The sequence below is a fragment of the Larus michahellis genome, chromosome 12 (genome assembly GCF_964199755.1).
Source record: "Larus michahellis chromosome 12, bLarMic1.1, whole genome shotgun sequence".
Classification (NCBI taxonomy): domain Eukaryota; kingdom Metazoa; phylum Chordata; class Aves; order Charadriiformes; family Laridae; genus Larus; species Larus michahellis.
In genome coordinates, this window is record NC_133907.1 from 15,241,717 (window position 1) to 15,256,427 (window position 14,711).

Sequence of the window (14,711 nt, forward strand, 5' to 3'; positions counted from 1 at the left end):
GTGGCCCTAGTTTGGCCATGGGTGATCCCACTGTGGTTGCGGTTGGCCCTGGGGTGGTCCCCCTGCCACCGAGCGTGGTTTCAAATTATTTTGGCTGGTGCCAGCTCCTCTGTGTCTCTGGAGCTGGGGAGGAGGAAGAAGAGGAGGAGGCAGAAGTTGCCTCCATCCCTGCCCGGCACCAGCACCTGGAGGCCTGCGCGTGCAGAAAGGAATAGGATGGACACCCATGTCCGTAGCCCAGCCTGTCCCAAAAGGTTTTCACAAACAAGAAACAGATAATTAGATAAATAAACAAGATAAAGCTGTGTCTGGGCAGAGCTTCACACTGCTCCTGGGGTACATGCGGTGCAGTGACTTCTTGGAGTGGTGGGCTTCTTCCCGTCCCTCTCCCAGTATCCCAGGATCTTACTTACAGAACGGGGCGTGCACCAGTTTCTCTTGGATGCAAAACCCCAGCCGGGCTTGCCTCCATCTGCACCACTCTCCCTTCCCATGGACCTCTCGAGGCCAACCCATCTTGCTAAGCTTGGCTTCTCTTACCCCAGCTCTTGAAACCAAGACACATCCCCAGCCCAACGTGACCGAGCCGTGGCACGTGTAGTTGACTCGCTCTCCTCCTCCCCTGGGGCGGTTGCGAGGATGCATCACAGTTATTTTTACCATCTCCGGCTGCTCCGGGTGTGTGCGAGGGAAAAGAGGCAGAAAAAGTGCACCTGGGACCTGGTGGGGATACCCGAGGGCTCTGGGGAGCACGTGCACCCAGTCCATGTGGCACAGGGCTGTCCCCAGGGAGGCAGAAGGGGGTCCAAGAGCGGGAGCTGTCAAGCTGCCATCATCAAATCAAACTGAAATGGAGGTACTGGAGACAGGGGAGGCCTATGGCAGCGGGGACAGAGGATCACCCTGCCAGGGAGCATGAGAGAAGGGGCTTGGGTGATGGCGGGGCTCTGCTGTGGATCAAAGCAGAGACCTGGGGGGGCCTTTCTGCACTCCCGTGTTGCTAAAATCCATGCTCGGTCTCCACTGGAGCTCCTTGAGCTCAACAGGAGTTTCAGCGTGGGAAGGAGCAGCTGGAAAGTCCTGAGAGCAAAGTCGAGGGCAAAACCTCTGCCGGCAGCAGGAGGCAGCGGGTGCCCCCAGCTCCTTCCACAGGAGCTTCCAAAGTGTGCCCCGAAATCCACCGGTGGGGAAGGCAGACATGTCCTCGGCCCCGGCTGGGGGGGGACGCCAAGGCTCTGCTCTGCTCCCCAGGTGCAGGGGGCACAGGGACACATGCGGGCAGGAATTAAACGAAGCACCCACTTACTGGTGTCTCATTAATAAATGATGCTGCGCTTCGCCTCCCTGAGTTAATTCCTTTTGGTAGAAAGGCGAGTGGTTTTCAGCAGTGGAAATACCCAGCGTGGGGTGGGCTGCAGAATCCGGGCCAGGAGCAGGCAGTGCTGGTGGGGGCTCGGCACCCCAGGGCAGATGTATACAGGGACCTGGGGAGCCCCCAAAACCTGCCCGCACACTCCAAGGGGGATTAAAGGTGTAAATTCTGGCAAACTCTGTGCTGTGTCAGCATCTAAAGCTGCCCCCAGCCACTGCCAGCCTGTCCCTGAGCCTGTCCCGTGGCTGGGCTCTCCTGACTCCTGTGAGTCCAAGCCTCACAGGAGGGGGACAAGGCCCCCCCCCGGCTGCCTGGGCTCAGCACCGCAGCTGCATCCAGCACAGCTCAGCCTGCGGATGCCCACCTGCCTGCTGCAGCACGTGCCGGTGCCAATGGAGCCACCACAGCTGCCCAATGGCACCAGGCACCCCCAGAGCTGGAGGGGCAGGGTCCCTGCAGGGCTACTGCCAGGAAATGGGAGCGGGCAGGAGCCGAGGACCCGTGGGGCACGCAGGATGTGTGCAGGGTGCCCATCTCTGGCACCGTCTCTTCTTTGCCCAATGAAAACAAGCATCAGCGGTGCAGACAGCTCATAAAACCAGGCAGCGCCCGAGGCCACTTCCCAAAACCGCCATGTGCTCTTCAGAAACAAGAGCCCCTAATCGAGCTATCATCAGCTTTCTCCAGTGATTCGAAATAGCAGGAGGGAAGCCCTTCAGCTGCATCATGAATCATCCCTGGGAGGCAGAGCAGTTATTTTTACGGTGCTCTGGCTGGCGTGGAGCCGCCAACGCATTCCCCCCCGAGATGGGCTGTGCTGCCACAGCAGGGGACGCAGTCCTGTCCCTGCCGGGGGGGGGGCCTGCTTTCCTGGGGACCAGGAGTCCCAAGGGATTTTCATCCCGTGAGGTTCCCTATTAGGGGAACATGATGGCGAATTCCATCAGAGAGGTTCGCCTTTGCTCAGAGGAAAAGGGAAAAGCTGTGCTGCCGCAGGGGGTTAGGAGCCCTGCAGAGCTTGGGACCTTGGTGTGAGTCCTATTCCCTCTCCCTGCGCCCGCTGGCTCCTGTCAAAGCCAACGGCCACTTTGCCCTCGCCAGGGTCTCACCCCTTTGGGCAGCACCGCAGATCGCCACCACCCTCCTTGAAAAACAGAACTGAAAAGGGGAGAGGAGAAGGAGGGCAGGACCTTCCCAAGTGAGGGGAGGAGGACGCGTTGGCACATGGCTGTGCCCGGCGCCCCGCAGTAAACCACAAAAGCTACAGCACCTCTGTCACCTTGGGTGACAAACACTGACCTTGTAAAGGATGCAGCAGGCAGGGGACCGGGTCCATGCCCACCCACCCTGGTCTCCCCATCCTCCTGCCCCCAGCTCTGTGGGGCAGGACCCCCACGGACTGGAGCAGCAGCAGAGCTCTTTCAGTTTAATTGCCTGAAAAAGCCCCATTTGATGGAGCGACAGTGTGACAGCAAGCCACCAGCTAACCCCACTCAAGCAGAGGGGACAGACAGGCTGTGCGTGCCATTGCCCTCCTGGCCGCCGAGTTTTGGGATGGCACGGGATGCTGTCCTTGCCCGGGCCCCAGCTAGCCCTGCTCCCAAGCCCTGGCCAGTCCTAGGGGGGCTGCAGGGAGGAGGGCTGGGAACGGGGATGGAGCGAGGAGCTGGCACCATGGAGGGGGCTGAGCCGTGGGGTTTGCGACCCTACACCGGCATGTCGCTGTTGACGTGTGTCCTGTAGTGAGAACAGTCCCATGGCAGCACAACGAGCCGGGGACTGCACTCAGGTGCGGGGATGGAGGCATGGGGATGGTGACGGGAGGTGAGGCAGCGGTGATGGGCTTGGCATGTCACCCCAGCCCGACCTGAACCTGGGCTCCCATTCCCTGCCAACGCCGGCACAGGAGCTTACGCAAGGCGGTCCGGGGTGAAATATTTATCAGGCTGTTTAAAGGAGAAAGAGGCAGGAGGCCAGGCAGAAAGAGGAGGGGAGCGAGCACACAAACACGGGAAGGAAGTGGCACGTCCCCGCCTGTCACTGGGGCGGGGACCATGGTCCCCCAGGGCCTGCTCCAGGCTGCCAGGGGGTCCCTGGAGCCTCCAAGCATCCCTCCCTGAGGGTCCCCAATGTCCCTTGTTCCCTGGGAAAGGGATGGTGTGCCCCAGAGGGGGTTGGGGCACTCAGGGTGAGGGCTGCTGCTTGCAGCCAGCTCGACCCCAGTGAGCAGGGACATGGGGACCTTGAATTTTGGGCTGTGAAGCGATGCTGGCAGCTGCCTTCAGGCTGGACCAAGAGGTGCTGGGGCGAACAGGGGAGCTGGGAAGTCACGGGGAGCCTGCTGGCATGGTGGATGCCTGGACTGGTTTCACATCAGCTCCCATGCTGCCTTCCTCCCCCCTGCACAGGAGCACCCCTGTGCAAATGCTGCCCCAAAACCAGGGGGAGGAGGCCAAGTAGGAGAGGAGCCAAGCAGGGACAGGGGCTGCCGAAAGAAGTGATCCCCATCCACAGCCATGGCCCCGTCCCACTGGGGCACAGTCTTTTTGGAGGAGCAGAGGGTGGCCAGCTCCCATCCCACACATAGGAGTGCATGCATTTTGGGGGGGGGGGGGGGGGGCGGGGCGGAACACAAAAAACCTCCCCAGGCAGTGACATTTCACGTTGAAAACAGAAAAAAAAAAAAAAACCCACACAGAAAATAACCCCAAACCCCTTATTTTCTCAGGTCGGGGTGCCCACCACCCCTCATGCCCCCGGCCGCCCAAGCACAGCCTTGCGCCAAAGGCCAGAGTCAGTAGAAACCTTTATTAAACACAAAGCTCAGAGGAACACAAGCTTGTTAAAAAGGCAGTAAAAGTGAAAGTGCGTCTCCAGCCTGGCCCCAGGGGGGGACTCAGGACCCCCCCTCTCCTCCCCTCTGTCTCTCCCAGCCCCAGTGGGCCAGAGAGGGGCAGATGGAGCTGAAAGGCTGAATGGCTGCGTGGGGAGGGGAAGAAAAGCCTGGAGACAGCATTGGGTCCTCGCCCGCAGAGATGCACCCCCCCAGGACACCCCTGTGCCCCCCCAAGGGGACACACACACGGTTCCAGGGCCGGCAGCCCCATCCAGCCCTGTCTCCCCACTCGCAGCCTCCTGCCGCCATGGTGGCCTCGCCCGCAGCCCCATTTTGGCCACGAGCAAAGCCACGACGTGCCAGCGAGTCCCTCAGCGGGACCCTCCACGTCATCGTCCCCAGCCAGCACCGTCCCCCGCTCCCTCCTGCCCCCCCCGGTCCCGGGAGAGCTCCCACACACCATAAATAATAAATAAATACCCCACACTCAGCCGGGCTGCGGGCAGCCCCCCACGCAAGGGGGTGGGAAACAGCCTCAACCCAGCGCCCCCCGCATCTCTGCCACCCCTTTTCCCAGCATGACGAAACCTCTCAGCACCCCCACTCTGCTGCATGGCCCCCCCCCCAACCCACCTGGGAAATTAAACGCTGTCCCCAGGGGACAATAATAAATTAATCAACTCTATACACAGGACTGCTTAAAGCTCTGTAACAGGCACCTGAGGGGGGGGGCAGTGGCTCTGCCCTGGGCAGCCCCCCACTCCTGCCATGATCAGGGCCCTGCGGGGGGGTCCCCTGAGATGGGACCCCCACCCTGGCATCCCCCTTGCGGGGCTGGAGCCCAGGACGCCGCCAGCCCCCACCGGGCTGGAGGGGTAAGAAGGAAATATTGCAAAAACGGACAGGAAGAGGAGCTGTGAGTGCTGCAGCTGGAGGGGCTGCCTGCAAGGGTGGGGACCAAGGGGCGCCCCCCCCCCCCCCCCCCAAGCCTGGCAGTTCCCACCCCGCAGCCCCCCCCGAGCATGCAGGCAGAGCCTCAGAAGTCCAAGGGCGTGAGGTCCCCAAAGTCACAGTCAAAGAGCTCGCTGATGCCCTCGCCCTCCTCCAGGCCGAAGTGATAGTCCTGCACCTGCGGCGGCGACAGGTTGATGAACTCGTCCGCCAAGAAACCCGAAAAATCCTCCCTGCTGTGCTCCAGGAGGGCGTCCATGGAGGCCAGTGGCGAGAGGCTCACCTCCTCCGCCGGGCACTTGCTGGGCAGCGCGCTTGTCCCCGGCAGCAGCGTCTCTGTGGGGATGGGAAGCAGCCGTAAATCCCACGATCCTTGCCAAAAATCCCCAAAAAAAGCAGGTTTTGGCTATGCAGAACCTGCTGTCCCGCCTCCCTGCCTCGCTGAGGTGCCCGAGCGTCACCCCAGCGCCTTGCTTGTGCTGACGGCAGAGGGGCTCACAGCTGCCAACACAGCAAGAGCCCCTGGCCAGAGCCATCGTGCCATCACACCAGCACCCCTGTCCCCAGCTCCCTCCTGTCCCCAGCCCCGGCCACCCACCTTGCTCTCCGGGCAGCAGCGGCATGTTCACGTCCTGGGCGGGATGCAGGAGCGGGGAAGCTCTGGGCTGCGAATGGCTGGGAGATGACTCCTCTGCAGGGGCTTTGAAGGGGCTCTTGACGGGGCTACAGACCCCCGAGCTGTCCTCGGGGCAGAGGAAGACGTCGATGGGGCCCTGAGTGCTTCGCACGGAGACCTGGAAAGCCTGGAGAAAGGAGAGAGGGGTGAGATGAGGAGGCTGAACGATGCCCGGGGAGCCCAGGCTGGGCTTTGCTGAGGGCTGTGCCGACATGGGGAGTAGCGGGTGGCCCCAGCTCACCTCTGCTGGGTCCGAGACCTGCAGCTGGGTCTCCGGGGGGGCTTTGATGACCATCACCATTTGCTCCGAGGGGTCCACAACACTGCGGAGATCCTGGCAGGTCACGTAGGCCGCGGTGTGGCAGGTCAAGGAGCAGACACGGGGATGCTTTCATGTGGCAGCGGGACAGGCTGCAAAATGCCCCGTCTGCAACGTGGCCGGGCTCACATCGGGGCTCGACTGCATCCACCCCCCCCAGCCAGCCCCATCCCAGCCCCGCACCAAAGGATATTGCTGGTTGGCAGGGTCCTCGGTGAGCAGGCGCAGCTGCACCGTGCACGTCTGGATGAGATCGTCCAGCTGCCGCTCGGCTGCCTGCAGCTCCCGCAGCTCCTTCTCCAGCAGCCGATGCCGGCCGGGGGCCCCCACAGTGGCCTGGTTGCCCCTGGGGAGCATCAGGGCCATCAGGAGCCAAACCCCACGGCTCGCTCTGCCCCACACTGTGACTGTCCCCATGGACTGTCCCCACCTGGGCCAGGCTAAATCCCACCCCATACCCAGGGAATCAGCCTTATGGGGATTTCCCAGTAGGGCACAGCCCTGGGGTCCCCTCCCCGAGCCTGGACACTCTCCTGGCTTGAGGACCCCAAGGGGGACTTGCAGGTGACCCAGGGATACCGATGCTTGGAAGCCACCACTTGACCCCCGAGCAGATGCTCCAGTGACACCGCTCTGAGCTTCTCCATCCCAGCAAGACCCTGCTCCACCCCAAGCCTGGCCCAGGCAGGTCCCCCATTCTAGGGGACAGCCAGCCACAGCCCCACAAGCCCGGCCCAGGGACGTACAGCCACTGGATGTTGTTCTTGGACTTCTTGGTGATGAGCTGGATGCCCTCCAGGACATTGGTGATGTCGTAGATGCGCCTCTTCTGCACCTTCAGGACCTCGGCCGCCCAGTTGAGGTCCACCACGCCGTCAGGCGACTGGCTCAGCAGCTCCAGGAAGCGCTTTGTGGTGAGGTTCAGCGAGGTTTCATAGCGGGACTTCTCCCCAGGAGACTTTGTCCCTGCCAGCCGCCAAGGACAAGTGTGATTTAGCCACAAGGGAAACCCAGCGCTGGAGCTGAGAGGTCCCAAAACACCCCCCTACACTCGCAGGTGGCTCGTGGACCAGGATCACCACCCTGAAACCCATCTGGTTTCTCAGGTCAATACTCCCACATACTCCATGGGAAGGATGCTGCAGGACACGGCGTGGCTCCAATATCCGTGCTCAGTTGTGACCGTAACCTTGGTTGTGACACCAAGGTGCCAGGCAGCGCTCAGGAGGGAGGTGATGGAGGATCCACCTGGGATGCTGCACTGACACGGTCCTGGTGGGCTACAGCTCCATCCCGCAGGGAGGGACGGAGCCGGTGTGGTGCCCGGCAGACAGGCAGGAAACCGTGCCACCAGAAACAGCCCAGCCCCAGGAACAGCCTCTCCAAACCAAAACAAAGAGATGGGGAAAAGCTGCCAGGGCCAAGCCCGGAGGTGCAGTCCAGCCTGTGGGCAGCCGAACAGGGCTGCCGGAGCCCCTGCTCCAGGCTGGGCTGGCTCGGGGGGGGTCAGGGAGAGCGGAGCCGGTACCTTTAGTGGGGTTCCTGGCCTTGCCCCGGCCCACCGGCAGGCTCTCTGCTATGTACTGGTGATCTGTCTCCAAGTTCAGCTTCCTCTTCACCTGCAAGGGATGGGGCTCATCAGAGGGACGGCCACCCCCACGGCCACCCCCACAGTGCTGGACACAACCACAGGGGATCCCCGAGGGATCCCCCAGGGGCACGGCACTGTGGGGTACGGAAGCTGCCGCTCGCGGCAGGACTGGGTTGACAGGAGCGGCTCCCCGGCTGCCGCCCACACCAGCGGGGACACGGCGGAGGGGGCTGGCCCCGCCACAGGGAGCACCCCAAAGCAGGCATGGGCTGCAGGAGCAGGAGGCAAAGCACGGCCCAGCGCCCCAGCCCGCGGCTTCCAGAGCGGCGCTGGGGATGAGCCGCGCTTGGCAGGTGCTGCGTGGCACAGTGTGGCAGGGTATGGCACAGCATGGCACAGCACAGCTGCTGTAGCATGGCACATTATGGCATGGCACGGTATAGAGCACGGCATTTTACAAACTAGTGGAGTATAGCAGGTCATGGCACGGCACAGCACGGTGCAGTATAGCACAGCGTGGCACAGCACAACCTGGTATACAGCCCGGTCCGGTATACGGCCCGGTGCTGTATACAGCCCGGCCCCGGTATATAGTCTGGCTCCGGTATACAGTCGCGCTCGACGCGGCCCAGCATCGCACCACCCGACACATAGCACGGCCCGGTCTATCGCACGGCCCCGCCGGTGCCCGCAGGGTCCCGGGCTCCGCAGCCCCCGCCCCCGCGCCGCCCCCTCCCCGTCCCGCTCCCGGGGGTTACCGGCGGGCGGCCCAAGGCGGGTCGTCTGGGCGCGGCGCCGGGGCGGGCGGGCTGCGGCGTGGCGAAGAGGAGGAGGTCGGCGTCCGGGTGACCACCACCGCCGCCGCCACCACCGGCGGGCTCCTCGGCGGCGGAGACGATGAGGAGGTGCGGGGAAGCGCTGCCCAGCAGCGCCGCCAGCCCCGCCGCGCCGCCCGCCGCCGCCGCCATGGCTCACATGGCCGCCGGGGCGGCGGCGGGCGGCGCGGCGGGCAGGGGGCGGGCGGGGGTACAGCCCATGGCGGGAGCCGGGCGCTTCGTTCCCGTTGCCGTTCCCGCCGCCGTTATTGTTATGGGATACGGGGCGCCCGGGACGGGGGCCTCCCCCCCCACACACACCCCAAACACGCCCTCGGCGCGCGCGCGCGCGCCCGCCCGCCTTTGCGCGCCAAATCCTTTTTTGCCGCGAAAGCGGCGCCGGCCTCCCCGCCACGCGTTCATTGGTCAAGCCGGCCTCCGGGCGCCGCGGGGGCGCCCTCCTATTGGTCGGCGGCGGGCGGTGCCGCTCTCTGATTGGTCGCGGGGGGGGGGCGGAGGGGCCGCCGCCGCCGTCCCCCCAGCTCCGCCGCCCCCCTGCCGCGATTGTCGCGATATAACCCACTCCTGGAGCCGATAGGCCCACCCATGAGATGCGTTTCCCGCCTGCGGGGTGCTGATAACCCTCCCGGCTGTGTCAGAAGGCAATTTTTTAAAAAAAAAAACATAAATATATATATATATACACCCCCTTTAATTTTTGAAAAGTACCCCCCGCATTTAAAGAGGGGGCTCTGCTGCCACCCCCGACCTGCCGGGGATGCTGGGGATGGATGTTCCCCCCTTCCCCCCCACGGCGCCAGTGCGTAGGATGCAGGAGACATCGGGGAGTTTCTGACTGCGGAACAGATCCCAACACGCCGTGCCCCAGCCAAACAGGTTTCAGCTTTTAAAGTATTTATTTTTTATTTTTTTTTAACGCTGGATGGTTTGGCACTAGTTGCGATTCGTCTGCGGGACAGCCCAGTGCTGTGATTTTCCCCGGATCCCTACATCCTTAAATACACCGGTAACACCTTGCACACCCGTGGACCGATCCTATCACCTCTCCCTGCCTCATTTCTTCCTCAGCAAAGAGCAAATAGAAATGCTGCCTTGGTTAAAGGAAATTAATACACTTAGTTAACGCTTGGCCCTTCTAATAGGGGCCTGCTCTCTGGAGCCCTTGCACTGCAATATCATCATGGCTGTGAAGCATAAGCAACAGTTAGACCAGATGTTTGCACACAGTTAATGTTTCTTCCATCTGGGGAGTGGGGGGGGGGGGAAAAGGCAACCCCACCGGCCGGGGGGAGCGGAGGGCTGTCAGCGCTCTCCTCCTCCCTGGGGAGCCTCGGCCAGGCGCTTCCTGGGGTGACGCAGGGTTTGGGACACAGCTGCCGCACCAGCTGCTCCCGCTCCGCTCACAAAGCCTGGGTTCCCCCCGCCCCCCCCCGCCCTGTTCATGCAGGAGCTGATTCGGGGGGAGACGGCTGCGTTCTGTGTCCCCCCCCCCCCCCCCCAATCCCCCCGGCCGCCACGCTGCCTGGCTGCCCTGCAACTTCTCCAAGGATTTTAGCGCTGGGAGGACTGAAAAAGGGTTGCGAAGACAAATGAAAGGCAAATAGCGGTGGGAGAAGGAAGGGCAGGGGCTTTTCTCGCATGTATAGGAGGGACAGCAGATGAATCCCGTCCCCTGCACAGCTGCAGCCCCCTCCCGGCCCCGCCAGCCCTGCGAAGGAGTGGGGACGTGCTCCCTAGATTAGCTGTCTGGCGGGTGTTGCACAAAGATAAAGTCCTGTCTCCACGGCCCCCTTGGTCACGGAGAGGATCAGGAAGGCCATTCACACGCTCTGAACCCAGCTGGATTTACCCTGCAGCAGTCGCTGAGTTCGGGTGGGTTTTGGTTGCCTCATACTTGGGGACACTCAGGCCAAGGGGCGTCTGCTGGTCCCTGCGCTGATGGCAGAGCACAGAGTGCGGCTGCAGACAGAGCTGGAGCCAGTATCTACACCGCAAAACCATCTCCTGGCAGGGGGGGCAGGCAGAAGGAGAGCTGGCAGGATGCAAACCTGCACCCCTTCTTCTCAGTTAACCTTAGCACAGTGTCCCAGAAGAACATTTACCATCCTTGTCACCCACAGCGTGGTCCTGCTTTCGGCAGTTTCCAGAGGACCAGGCTGAGCTGTCTCACTGGGACGGCTGCGTCTTGTGAAGCACGACCCCCACGGGGGGCTCCTGCCAATGCTCCTGTTCCCAGCACTTCAGGTGACGGCGAGCTGACAGCATGGCACGCTCTTGCTGCAGGGTGGCCTGTGGAGGGGACCAGCACCGGGGAAAGCCCAGAGCCCCACACCATTGTCCTGCTGCTGCCCTGAGTTTACCCGCTGTCTGCCTCCATCACCTTTTTTCCACGGGAACTGAAGTAGCACAAACGGAAAAATTTAAAGCTTACTTGAAGCATAAGGAGACTATCACTGGTTTAGGTGTCTTTTCCCAGATCCTGGTCCCTAAAAGCTGGGAACTGCCCGTTTCTGTGCATCTTGTTACAGGAAACTACACTGTCAATTCTTCTCCCAAGACATCAGGTCAGCTACTCTCTTTGATGCTGGGCACAACGAATTCCTTCTCTTGCATGATGTTATTAAAAGTTCAACATCAATCTGTACAGTCTTTTGGTAGAAGCAGCAGGGGCACAGAATCCTTGTGTTTCAGTAGATTGTTGTGCAAATAGCCTGGGAATCATCAAGGAGAACATTTGGGAATAAGCCCCTTGGTGTTGCCTTCTGTGCTTTAGCTTTTACCTGGATTTAGGAACTCTCGCCAGTCCACGTTCCCTTCCCAGCAGCTTCAGAGCACGGTTGTTGGCACTGTGAACCCAAAAGGCAGGTAAAGTGCCAGAGTAAAACCTGGAGCTCGCTCAGAGCTTCACTTGGAACAGGTGGCTCAGGTACAGTACGATGCTTTGAGAGGGGAAAAAAAACAAACCACTTCTAACATAGGACTGACATCAGTTTGGAGGTGTTAATTCGGCTTCTCGTGGGCCCGGGCTGGACACTGCAGTATTACAGCAGCTACAAAGCAGGAGGTTTTGTCTTACAGCTAATCACTGCTCCCCTTGCAGAGGGACCTTCTCCTGCTCGGGATCAGGACCTCCCTTACCTGCCAGTGCCAGAGGGAGCTCCTCATCCAGGGGCTGCTTTATCTCCACTACCACAGCTGGTACCTCTACAGCACGTTCCAAGCTCTTAGCTCAGAAGAGGCACCAAAATCATCTATATACATCCTTATTTTGTCTATTTGAGTATGTTATTATCTTGTTTAGCTCATGGGTGAGGCAGGTTCAGACTCGTGTCCAGAGCCCTGTACCCACGCCCTGCTCTGGCAGACGGCTCTGCCACGAGCTGTCTGTCCTGAAGAGGAGTTTTTGGGCAAGGACCAGGCACACAGGCTGAAACCGGGACTCCACACGTACGCTGGGCTGTCACAGACAAAGGTTCCTCCAGCTGACTTCTCTTGAACAGTTGCATGCGACCACTCATGTGCATTCCTGGTGTTGCTACGCCAGGGGAGGTTTAGATCGGACATTAGGAAAAATTTCTTCACCGAAAGGGTTGTCAAGCGTTGGGAGAGGCTGCCCAGGGAAGCAGTGGAATCACCATCCCTGGAGGTATTTAAAAGACAGGTAGACGTGGTGCTGAGGGACGTGGTTTAGTGGTGGTTTTGGCAGTGTTAGGTTGATGGTTGGACTCGATGATCTGAAAGATCCCTTTCAACCCAGACAATTCTATGATTCTACAACTGCAAGGCACCAAGGAGCAGTCTGCCCTGCAACTGTGTCACCCAGGAATACCCAACGGGACAGATGGACTCTTTCCTCGCTGCAGTGCAAGAGCCGGTCGCGGTCTTTCCCATTTCCGCTGCGTTTGAGTACGTCCAGTTTGCCTAGCCTCAACTTGATTCACTTGGTCTGAAGATACGGCCACGCTACGCCATCCAACAGCTACCTCATAGGAAAGTTCATGCTTAAAAAACGCCCCCCAAAACCAAAAAGGATGTCTTGTAGGAGGGATCCTTACCTGAGTTGGCCAGTGTGACAGCAGCTAAACCTGACGGCATGGTCAAAGCACCACTGGCTGTTGCCTCCAAGCTGGTAACACGAGGGCACAACTGACATCAAAAATGCACTCCGTGCATGACTTCTCTACATATAGGACTAGTAACATGCAATAATTAAGTATTACTTTACATATTTTAGCTTAATAATGATGACAGTAAAAAAAAGACAAAAAATTAAGGTTTTTATTATTATAGAAAGCACAGTATTATAATATTCAAAGAGTGATTATACAGAAATAAACGGCAAATAAGTTTGGCAGAAAGTCTTACATTGCATTGATGTACTACACCAACTGCACAAGTCAATTCATAGCCGACAAGAGCTACTTCAGCAGCCCACTGCCCCCTCTTCCACATGGTTTAAAACCAAAACCCCAGGCATTCCTACATGCATTCTGAGCAGCGTAATTACAAGTTACCTGAGTTTATTTCTTCGCTTTATTCTACGCTGTCAGAAAATCAGGACCTGGATTACACAGCAATTACGAACACAAAACATATATCAACAGCAGAGGCAAAAATACTTGTATTATAGAGCATTTAATTTGTTTTCCCCTTCCTATCACCAGGCTCATAAGGAAATGAGACAGATGAAAATTCTTCTAAGAAAAAAAGTTACCTCCTCCCAACAATCTGGTATGACCACACAGGTTGAAAATTCAAGATTAGCACCCCATAAATATTAACAGTGGCAGACAGACATTATCATGGGTAGCATTACGCCTTATTTTCTCTCCTCCCTTATCTGATGCTGGATTTCAAAACCAGCATCAGAAAACCGACCACATACTGCTTCAGGTTGGCATGATCCAGGAAAACAAACATAACCCGACAAATGGGAAACAGCACACGGCTCCGGGTGTTACCCAAAGGTCATATTTGTGCTGATGCAGTGAAAATGAGTTTGAGTTACGCCAGATTCTCCTGTGGGAGGGTATCTGCACGGGGTAATAGAATCATAGGATAGTTTGGGTTGGAAGGGACCTTCAGACCATCCAGTTCCACGCCCCTGCCCTGGGCAGGGACACCTCCCGCTAGACCAGGCTGCTCAAAGCCCCGTCCAGCCTGGGTTCTGGTTACTTCTGCTAGCACCAGTCATCCACGAGGGCTCCCAACTGGCAGCAGAGCTAAGCGTGCACAGGGGACCCTCGGCAGTCACTGGAAGTCCCTACGGATGCCTGGTTTTGGTCTACTTCTGCAGACAGAGATCATCCCCACACCTCCACCCGCGACCTGGCTCAGTTTAAAGCGGAGCTTGAACTACTCTACCAGGGCAAGAAAGTCTCACAGCACCGATATCAAAGCTTTTCTGCAGCCTCTCCCCCCTGACCCAGCTGCCCAGAGGAGGGCTGGTTATTGCCCAGACACAGGGACGGTGGCCACGACAACGCACGCCATCACGCTGTTCACACCATACAGCAGCCGCAACCTCCGTAAGCACTTCTCTGTGGCACAAATTGGACAAGCATACGTTTTTCCTTTCAGAAATATCCTCCCCTTCACTGAAAAGGATCAAACGCAGTACAGAAAAGCTTAGCTAAACCAAATGTCATGCAGCCATTTAATTTTCACCTTTGTTAAATAATGTAATTGTCCCGGAAACGGTTCTGCAGCAATCCTGACAGCACACAAGCTGTCCTCCAAAGAGAAGTGAAGCACAGTGGGTATGCCAGGGCAGCATGCAGCGGCAGTAAATAACCCTGAGCTTGCTTTGTTCCTTCATAAAATAAATGATTAATAGCTCAGTATAGTCACTCTGCTATTCAAGGCTTGCTGAAAACTTTTGATCAGTTTGATTCATTAACCTTTAAAATTGCCTGTAGAAGAGGCTTAAAATCTGAAGGAGAAGCATCATTTAAAAAACAAATACTTCAATTTTATCCAGTAATCCTAATTTTTGACAAACTGAGCTAAGCATTGAGGTGCTCTCCTCCTCTTTAGAGGCACTCAGCATCTCACGGTCAGGTGTCAAGGAAGAAATAACAAGGGAAAATAAAGTTGATGTAGACAAACAAAGCCACATTCATCTTAAAAT

General features: G+C 58.7%; 1 protein-coding gene across 1 annotated transcript; it reads right to left on the reverse strand.

Annotated features, from left to right (window-relative positions):
• Positions 1–4,161: 4,161 nt before the first annotated feature.
• Positions 4,162–8,713, reverse strand: E2F1 (E2F transcription factor 1). Its single transcript, XM_074604790.1, has 7 exons — positions 8,504–8,713; positions 7,683–7,773; positions 6,901–7,120; positions 6,348–6,500; positions 6,077–6,191; positions 5,758–5,962; positions 4,162–5,495 (listed from the first exon to the last, which is right to left on the reverse strand). Exons 1-7 carry the CDS (start codon positions 8,711–8,713, stop codon positions 5,245–5,247), a joined length of 1,245 nt encoding a protein of 414 aa, XP_074460891.1. The 3' UTR covers positions 4,162–5,244.
• Positions 8,714–14,711: the final 5,998 nt, after the last annotated feature.

Excerpts from the sequence above, each read along its gene's own strand:
- E2F1 (XM_074604790.1), bottom strand. The coding sequence starts at position 8,713 with ATGGCGGCGGCGGCGGGCGGCGCGGCGGGGCTGGCGGCGCTGCTGGGC. Across the intron at positions 7,774-8,503 it reads CCGCCTTGGGCCGCCCGCCG|GTGAAGAGGAAGCTGAACTT; the intron begins GTAACCCCCGGG and ends CATCCCTTGCAG. Across the intron at positions 6,192-6,347 it reads GAGGACCCTGCCAACCAGCA|CGCGGCCTACGTGACCTGCC; the intron begins ATATCCTTTGGT and ends GACCTGCCACAC.